Raw genomic sequence first — 9234 nt, 5'->3', positions numbered from 1 at the left:
TGCATGGTCAGAAGCTGAAAACTTATTGTCGTTGCCATATTACCATCATCACAATAATTATTAATTATTATAGGTACCACTTGCGTGCCCATTATGTGTGTACCAGTCATGTACTGCCCAGTACATGCAATGCCTCAACTGATTGCAATCACAAAAGACAAAAATTGGGCCGGGCATGGTGGCTCATGTTTGTAATCCCAGCACTTTGGGAAGCCAAGGCGGGTGGATCACGAGGTCAAGAGATTGAGACCATCCTGGTCAACATGGTAAAACCCCGTCTCTACTAAAAACACAAAAAATTAGCTGGGCATGGTGGCGAGTGCCTGTAATCCCAGCTACTCTGGAGGCTGAGGCAGGAGAATTGCCTGAACCCAGGAGGCAGAGGTTGGGGTGAGCCGAGATCGCGCCATTGAACTCCAGCCTGGGTAACAAGAGTGAAACTCTGTCTCAAAAAAAAAAAAAAAAAAAAGACAAATTATTATCCCACACCAAGATGAGAAAACCAAGGTTTAGGAAATGGCACAAATACCTCATTTGCTGTTGATGGTTATTGAAGATGGTGTTCATTCTATCATTCTCTGCAGAGAAGGGGTTTCACTGTGTTGGCCAGGCTGGTCTCTTTAGCAATTATATCAAGAACCCCCTTGGAAATCAATTTTGCAACATATATCAAGCACCATTAGAGTGTTATACCCTTTGCCCCAATCACTACTATTATCTAGCTCAGGCTTTTTGTGGTATAGTTAGAAACCAATGTATATACACCAATCTATACGTGAAAAGTGAATTAATAGCATTAGAACTTGTCTCTTGAATTGCTAGTATGTTTCCTGTAGCCACGGTGGAGAATGTTACTTGTCCAGTTCCCCCTTTGCCTTGGTAGTCCTGGTGTTCGGTGTTTGCCTCCTCCTGCTGCAGGGTTAATTTCCTGTCAATTCTAACAACAGTATCACTTTTCTATCTTTAATAGTAGTCCCAGCAAACGCTTCAGGAAGGTCTGCAGGCTGCTGCACATTTTGAAATATGTTTAAGTTGTCTATTTGTTATCTGGGGTACACAGGGTAGGCCTGGGGGCATGGGGCGCCCTGGCAGATTTGAACTAATCTTAGGTGAGTGTGCAGCGCCCCCGCGTGGCGCCTGGCGCAACAACATCCTGTGCTCTCCCGCGTGGGTCCCGGCCAGGCTCCCACGACGTCTCCACCTCTCCCTCTCCCTTGGCCTATGGGTGCCCTCCGGCCGCACTCCTGCTCTTCCACTGACCCTCCCCGTAACGGCAACAGCCCTGTCCCTTACTCTGTCTTAGGAGCTCAGTGGCCACGCAGGGTCCCGGGTCATCAGGCCAGACACGCACACACGCACACTCACACACACATCCACGCCTCGCAGCGCTTACAGCTCCGTCCAACACAAAAGGTCCCCAGGTTATTTTATTGCCATTAATACTCCCGGCCTCCCCTCCCGCCCACCGGCGGCTGAGCCCACTGCGGGGGCTCGCGAACCTCAGCGGGTCCGAGGGTCACCGCCGCACCTCGCCGCCGGGGGCGCACCCGCCTCCCCTCCCCATCGCCGGGCCAGCCGGGATCCGGGGCCCGCAGCACCCGCTGGGAAGGCAGGTCTGGAGAGGCCGCTCCGGGTCTGAAGCTCCGGAAAGGGGTGGCGAGCGAACCCCGCAACGACTCCCACGCGTTGTTGCGCGCGCTGGAGAGGACACGATGACACTAATTCTCGGCATAGCAGTAGGTCCCGTAGGCTGCCTGCTGGGGCCTGGGGAAGCCGAAGCTGCGCACTCCGGGATCCGGGAGACCCCCGCAGCGCGGCCGCGGCGTGGTGATGGGGAAGCGCACACTGCCGTCAGCCAGCCAGCCGCCGTCGCACTGGTCTAGCCCCGAGAACTTCCAGGCTGCGTAGAGGTGCCCAACCTTGGCCACCACGGCGCCGCGTCGCCGGCACGCCGCGTGGGCTTCAGACAGCGTCAGCCGCCCGGGTACGAAGAACACTTGGCCTAGGGACCACAGCGGGTCACTGACCGAGAGCAGGGTGGGCGGGGCGGGACAGGGAGGCCTACTCCCAGGCGGCGGAGTTGGGGCGCAGGCCGCAGAGGGGCGGGATCGGGCTTGGGTACCAGGAGTGGGGGGATCGAGGCAGAAGTGCCGGGAGGGTTTGGAGAGGTGGTCTGGAACCTGGGCGGTTGCTGGCGGGCTGACGGAGGGGCGGTGCCTTGGAGGGACCCGGAGACCCTGCCCTAATCTCACGCTGAGGTCCACTCCCCGCCTCCCACACTTTTCAGACCCCGCCCCAAGACCCTGTCTTCACCCCTCCCCTCACCCGCCAGCGCCGAGGTGAAGCAGAAGGCGTCGTAGCGGTCGCGCATCAGGTCGCGGGGCCCGTAGCTGCGGATCCCGGGCCTGCCTCGGCCTCCACACGGGGCGCGCGCGGTGAGCACAGGGTAGCGCACGGAGCCCTCGAGCAGCCAGCCCGCGTTACACCAGTCCAGACCCTCGGTCCACGCTGGCGGAAGACGGCGGGGGTCGGGGATGAGAGGTGTTCCAGGCCGGAGCCAGACTGAGCTCGCCTGGCGCCCTCTGTCGGGCCCCTGCGACAGCTCGGCGGGGCCTGGGCTGTGCTGGGTTCGGCCGCTCACCCTGGTAGAGCTGGGAGTAGGTGGCCAGGCGTCCGTCCTGCTCCTCGCACGCCTGCTTCGCCTCGTAGTAATTGAACTGGTACCGGCCCCGGCTGGGTTGGTACGGAAATACCACACCTAGGGGGTGGCGGGGTGGCAGGGGAGGGCCAGCAGACGATGGTGGAGGGGGAGGAAGGGCGGTGCTGCCTGGGAGAGGGAGCTGCGGTCCCCGGGGGTGCGAGGGAGATACTGGGAAGGAGCCCGGGGAGACCCCAGGCGAGACGGCCCCGCCTGCTAGAGAGGAATAGGGCGGGAGCGGAAGGGCCTCACCCTCCAGGCTCAGGGTCAGCGCCACGCTCTCGTCCTCAATGCCGTTGATGAGCTCGCAGCGGTACCGGCCCTCGTCCTCCAGGCGCACGCCCGCGATGACCAGGGAGGCGTCTAGCCGATGCCCCCTCCGCATCCTGGCGCGCCCTCCCAGGGGCCCGTACCCCCGAGCTTGCAGTCCGTTGGTGACGAGGATCAGCGTTTCCCGGAGCTCCCCGGGCTCCACCTTGCTCCAGCGCACCTTGTAGCTGGGAGGCGAGGTGCCCAGGACGCAGGGCAGCGTGGCCGTGGCCCCACGATGAGAGTGAATGACCTCGTGGATGGGGGGCAGGAGGTAGTGGGGGCCCGGGTGGGATGCTGAGCAGAGGGGGCCAGAGTGGCAGGAACCCCTTGATCCTCACTGCCCCAAGTGCCCATCAGACCCTGCTCCCCAAATGCTTTCTCCAGAGCCCCCCAACCCTCTCCTCCATTGCCTTCTCAGCAATGACTTTCACTCCCTGGGTACCTGCAACAGCTGCCCTTTCCCCTTTCCCCACCCTTGCAGTCTCTGCAAGCCTTCCTCAGAGTCTGGGCTGGGCTGGGGTCTTACCTGGGTCTCCCTGGGCTTTATGGAAGATGGTGAAGGCCCAAAGGAGCAGGAAACAGCAGAGCGCGGGGAGGGTGAGCCAGCCTGGCATGATGGAGAGTTAGCCAGGAACTGTCTGCAGGGCAGGAAGGATGGTAAGTTCTCAGGACTGAGGCAAAAGGGTGGGGAAGAGCAGGGTTGGGGGTGAACTCCCATCAGAGATTCCTAGAAGGGACTGTCCAGCTGGAAGCCACTGGGGCAGAGAAAAGGGGTTAGTGACAAAAGGAAGGTGATGAGGGGAGGAAGGCAGTAGCAACCCCCTTCCTCTCCCTCTCTTCCTCTCACATCCTCTCAGCCTGCAGGTACTAATTTAGCACCTCCTCTACCTGTCCCCCTCATCACAAGTGCTACTTCCCAAGCTTGCCATCTGGACTGCCAGCTCATCTCTATCCTCTCCCAGCACCCATTCTCCATCTTGAGAATGCCAAAGTCAAAATGATCTTGTCACTCTCTTGCCTTTTTTTTTTTTGAGATCAAGTCTCGCTCCAAGGTCCAGGCTGGAGTGCAGTGGCATGATCACGGCTCACTGCAGCCCCTAGCTTCTAGGCCCAGGTGATCCTCCCACCTCAGCCTCCTGAGTAGCTGAGAATACAGACATGCGCTGCCACACCCAGCTACTTTTTTCTTTTTAAGTTTTTATAGAGACCAGGTCCTGCTGTGTTGGCAAGGCTGGTGCTAGGATTACAGCAGGCGACTGTGCCTGGCCTTGTCATTCTCCTGTTGGAAAGTGACTTCTGATTGCCCTGAGGATAAAATCCAGTGTCATAACCACAGCTTCCAAGGCTGTCTATAATCTAGTTGCTCCATGCACCGCCAGCCCGGCCCCGCCTCACCTCTTACCACGTTGGCCTCTGCACTGTGCCCCAGACATGCTGGACTTCTGGCAGTTTCCCACACAGTCCAAGTTTGCACTCACTTCCTTTCTTTTGTGCCCGTCTTGGTTACACAGGCCTCACCTCCTTTGGGAAACCTTTCCTCACCCCCAGTTTGCTACACTGTAGTGCACTGTCATCTGCTGAACTGGGGACTTTTTTTTTTGTTGAGACAGGATTTCACTCCTTCACCCAGACTGGAGTGCGGTGGCATGATCACAGCTTACTGCAGCCTCCTCCCAGGCTCAAGCCATCCTCCCACCTCAGCCTCCCGAGTAGCTGGGACTATTGGCACACACCACCACGCCCCACTAATTTTTTTTTCTTTTGTATTTTTTGTAGCGATGGAGCTTCGACATGTTGCCCAGGCTGGTCTTAACTCCTGGGCTCAAGTAATCCATCTGCCTTGGCCTCCCGGAATGCTGGGATTACAAGCCCGGGCCAGCACTTTTTGTCTTACAAGTACTCTTACTGGCACCTAAATTTAACAGTGTGAGTTTGAACTATATGCATATGCATATATAGACTATATCAAGTAGGTTTTCCAAAAACTATGAAGTTAAAAAATATAAAATTATAAAGTTTTTTTTAAAAAACTATTTTAAATGCAATTATCTATTTCAGTACAGTAGTTGATACCCCTCCTCTTTATTTATTTATTTTTTTAATTTTTTTTTAGAGACAGGATCTCTAAAATGTTGCCCAGGTTGGCCTCCAACTCCTGGGCTCAAGGAATCCTCCCACCTCAGCCTCCCAATTAGCTGGAACTACAGGTCTGAGTCACTGCATCCGGTTCCTCCTTTATTGTATCATTCTTATCACCCTGACCTTTAAAAAAAAAAATGAACCCACCAACAAAAAAAGAAAAAAAAATGAACTGGGTCAGGCACAGTGGCTCATCCCTGTAATCCCAACACTTTGGAAGGCCAAGGCGGGTGGATCACTTGAGGTCAGGAGTTCAAGACCAACGTGGCCAACATGGTGAAATCCCATCTCTACTAAAAACAAAAAATGTAGCTGGGTGTGATGGCATGCACCTGTCATCACAGCTACTCAGGAGGCTGAGGCAGGAGAATCGTTTGAACCCAGGAGGTGGAGGCTGCAGTGAGCCGAGTTCGTCCCACTGTATTCCAGCCTGGGGGGTAGAGCAAGACCCTGTCTCCAAGAAAATAAAAAAATTGACTGAAGACTTCCTGACTTCACTGCATTTATTTTCCAAATCTGGCTCCTCTATTTCCTAATTGCATGACTATGCATAAGCTACTTATGCATAAGTTACTTGCCCTCTCTCTGCCTCAGGGTCCTCATCAGTGAAATGTGGGGAATAACAGCACACCTACCTCACTGGGTAGTTGTGACGGTTAAATGAAGTGAGATGTGAAAATGCTTGAAATAGTGTCGGGAATGTAATAAGTGCTCTGCATGTGTTAGCTGTTATCTCCAGTTCCCAGCATAGCTTCTGGCACATAGTGGTGCTGAATAAGTGTGTGTGGTTTAATGAATGAACTTACATTAAAGACTCATGGGAAGACAGGATGGGGAATGGAGAGAGGGAGGAAGCACCCAAAGTCTCACTCTTGTCCCCCAGGCTGGAGTACAATGGCACAATCTCAGCTCACTGCAACCTTTGCCTCCTAGGTTCAAGCCATTCTCCTGCCTCAGCCTCCCAAGGAGCTGGGATTACAGGTCCCTGCCACCATGCCTCGATAATTTTTGCATTTTTAGTAGAGACAGGATTTCACCATTTTGGCCAGGCTGATCTTGACCTCCTGACCTCAGGTGATTTGTCCACCTCAGCCTCCCAAAGTGCTGGGATTACAGGCATGAGCCGCTGCGCTCAGCCACATGTATATTTTTATATTTACTCCTCCCAGCAATCCTCTGAGGCAGAAACAATGATAAATCCCATTGTACACCTGTTGAAACAAAGGTTCACACATTTTAGGAAATGAGGTCACACAGCTAGTAAGAGGAAGGGTTTGCTGGGATTTGGATCCAGATCTGACAGTGAGGCTCGAGCACTTAATCACTGATCTATATTTCTGTATTTCAAAACGGGTGCGCATGCTCTTCATACCCCCTAACAGAAAATGAGAGTAGTCAGCGGCTCCATTGCCTACCTGGTCTCTTCACAGAGATGGAGGGAGCAGTGCTTAGCGGCTTTTTGCCTTGCTTGAGGAAGAGGTTCTGGAAGAAGCTGTTGCCAGGCTCCTGGGAGTTCCAAGCACCTTAAAATTCTGGAACTTGAGTACCTGAGCAACATAGTTTCTCCTTTTGCACCTTTGAGGAAAAGCTTCTGTCCTGTGCTCAAAGAAGCAGCCAAGGTGCTAAGAACGACCCCCCACCCCAACCAGTCCACTCAGCCCTGTTAAGTGACCTGTGTCCAGCCCTGTGACTATATCTGTGAAAAGCAGTATTCTGGAACTAGGGGAAGATGATGGGCTTGGGATGACGGCTGGGAACCCACTAAGGGGAATGGAATAAAGGGGGCAACTCAGGCATGATGACCTGGGAGAGTGCAGACAGTGAGACACTTCATTGTTTCTCGATGCCTTTAGACCAGAGAGGGGTAGATTGATCGTTGGATATGAAGGTGTTGGACTGATGGGGATGGGGATGAACTCTAAATGTGGCTCAAAGATCCATAACTGCCAAGCTCCAGCTGCCTCGTTTTCCATACGCACCTCATCTAAGCAGCACCCCCGTCTCCCCTCACCCCGCAACAGAGTACTCACCTCTGCCCTCTGGTGCCTGAGTGCGCATTGCCTTTGTCAACGGACTCTCAGGTGGGAACCATCCAGGACTTCCAGCTGCTTCAGGAAACCTGACCTCTTCTGTACAGCCCCCTGTCTGTCTGTCTATCCTTTCTTTCTCAGTCCCCACCCCATCGGAAGCACAATTTCCCATTGTCTCTGTCTTTTCCCCTATTGTTGAATAACAGGGCCCCTTTCTTTATTCTGTGGGTAATGGCAATGAAATGTCAACAGCTGGGGATGTGGGATGCAGGACGCAGGACCGGCTGGCACATACCACCGGAAAAAGGCCTGGGTGGGGGGCGGGCTCAGAACAGGAATTGACATCTCCAAGAGAAGAGAATAGGGTGAGGGGCAGACAACGGATGGTGGAAAGGTTGAAATGGAATCTCTCTCAATACTTCAAACTACAGGGCTCTAAAGAGATTTTGTCTGCAGCCAGGAGAAAGGCTGGGCTCCATGAGGGCAGAGGGAGTGGCTAGCATTGCAATAGGAGAGATGGAGATTAGACAGGAAAGAGGATTTTTCTGTCCTTGGGGAGGAACATGAGAATTTCTGAGGATAGCAGGCCTTTGGAAATCTCTCCAAAACAGAGGTTATCTTTTTTTTTTTTTTGAGACAGAGTTTTGCTGTTGTTACCCAGACTGGAGTGCAATGGCACGATTTCGGCTCACCGCAACCTCCGCCTCCTGGGTTCAAGCAATTCTCCTGCCTCAGCCTCTCTAGTAGCTGGGACTACAGGCGCGCACCACCATGCCCAGCTAATTTTTGTATTTTTAGTAGAGATGGGGTTTCACCATGTTGACCAGGATGGTCTCGATCTCTTGACCTTGTGATCCACTCGCCTCAGCCTCCCAAAGTGCTGGGTTTATAGGCGTGAGCCACTGTACCCAGCCAACAGAGGTTATCTTTTTGCTTCCCTAATTTTCTACCTCTTCCCTCAGCACAAATAGATAACCTTTTTAAAGTACTCAGAAGGAGGTCCTTAATCTTCCTAGATGGAAAATCATTTAAAGAGACAGGGGTCTCCATCTGTTGCCCAAGCAGGAGAGCAGTGGCCCAATCACAGCTCTCTGCAGCCTCAAACACCTGGGCTCAAGTGATCTTCCCGCCTTCGCCTCAGAATTAGCTAGGACTACAGGTGTGCACCACCACACGTGGCCAATTAATTTTTTTTTTTTTTTTTTTTTTTTTGAGACAGAGTCTGGCTCTGTCACCCAGGCTGGAGTGTAGTGGTGCAATCTCGGCTCACTGCTACCTCTGCCTCCTGGGTCCAAGCCATCCTCCACTCACCTCTCAGCCTTCTGAGTAGCTGGGACTACAGGTGTGTGCCACCACGCCCATCTAATTTTTGTATTTTTGTAGAGATGGGGTTTCACCAAGTTGCCCAGGCTGGTCTCGAACTCCTGGGCTCAAGCAATCTGCCTGCCTCAGCCTCCCAAAGTGCTGGGATTACAGGTATAAGCCACTGTTACCGGCCTAATGAAGTCCGTTTTAAAAACTTTCCCAGGCCGGGCGTGGTGGCTCAAGCCTGTAATCCCAGCACTTTGGGAGGCAGAGGCAGGTGGATCACGAGGTCAAGAGATCAAGACCATCCTGGTCAACATGGTGAAACCCCGTCTCTACTAAAAATACTAAAAATTAGCTGGGCTTGGTGGTTCGTGCCTGTAATTCCAGCTACTCAGGAGGTTGAGGCAGGAGAATTGCCTGAACCCAGGAGGCGGAGGTTGCGGTGAGCCGAGATTGTGCCATTGCACTCCAGCCTGGGTAACAAGAGCGAAACTCCGTCTCGGAAAAAAAAAAAAAAAAAAAAAAACCTTTCCCATTGAGGCATGATTTACATACAAAAAGTGCATGGAAATTATGTGTACAGGTAAATGAATTTTTATCTGCATAAATATGATGTACACAGGTAAAAACCCACCAGATCAAGATACAGAACATTTCCAACAAGGCCGAATAGGCCTGACTGTGTTTTGTTTTCTATCATTCACAGGGCGGACCCCTCCACCTGCCCCTGTAAACAGCCATTTAGAA

The 9234-nt window shown here is 53.2% G+C and overlaps 1 protein-coding gene and 1 long non-coding RNA gene across 3 annotated transcripts; one reads left to right on the top strand and one right to left on the bottom strand.

The window, feature by feature from the left end:
- Positions 1-1409: 1409 nt before the first annotated feature.
- Positions 1410-7300, bottom strand: HAPLN2 (hyaluronan and proteoglycan link protein 2). Of its 2 annotated transcripts, XM_078355999.1 has the most exons (7): positions 7180-7300; positions 6565-6696; positions 3537-3648; positions 2951-3304; positions 2642-2758; positions 2326-2508; positions 1410-2002 (listed from the first exon to the last, which is right to left on the bottom strand). In XM_078355999.1, exons 3-7 carry the CDS (start codon positions 3622-3624, stop codon positions 1719-1721), a joined length of 1026 nt encoding a protein of 341 aa, XP_078212125.1. In that variant the 5' UTR covers positions 3625-3648; positions 6565-6696; positions 7180-7300; the 3' UTR covers positions 1410-1718. The 2 variants fall into 2 exon arrangements, with proteins under 2 accessions (XP_078212125.1, XP_035135229.1); XM_035279338.3 differs by lacking the exon at positions 6565-6696.
- Positions 1574-3521, top strand: LOC128930133 (uncharacterized). The gene is made up of 2 exons (XR_008477819.2): positions 1574-1984; positions 2288-3521. It is a non-coding gene; the product is annotated as an uncharacterized LOC128930133 (long non-coding RNA).
- Positions 7301-9234: the final 1934 nt, after the last annotated feature.

Source organism: Callithrix jacchus, chromosome 18 (assembly GCF_049354715.1).
Source record: "Callithrix jacchus isolate 240 chromosome 18, calJac240_pri, whole genome shotgun sequence".
Taxonomy (NCBI): Eukaryota; Metazoa; Chordata; class Mammalia; order Primates; family Cebidae; genus Callithrix; species Callithrix jacchus.
Note: the sequence above shows the minus strand (reverse complement) of the source record. Positions and strands in the feature narration are given on the sequence as shown.

Coding starts and splice junctions, on each gene's coding strand:
- HAPLN2 (XM_078355999.1), bottom strand. CDS start 3,624: ATGCCAGGCTGGCTCACCCTCCCCGCGCTCTGCTGTTTCCTGCTCCTT. Junction 3,305..3,536: donor TAAAGCCCAGGGAGACCCAG/GTAAGACCCCAG, acceptor CCCTCTGCTCAG/CATCCCACCCGGGCCCCCAC. Junction 2,759..2,950: donor GCTGACCCTGAGCCTGGAGG/GTGAGGCCCTTC, acceptor GCCACCCCCTAG/GTGTGGTATTTCCGTACCAA.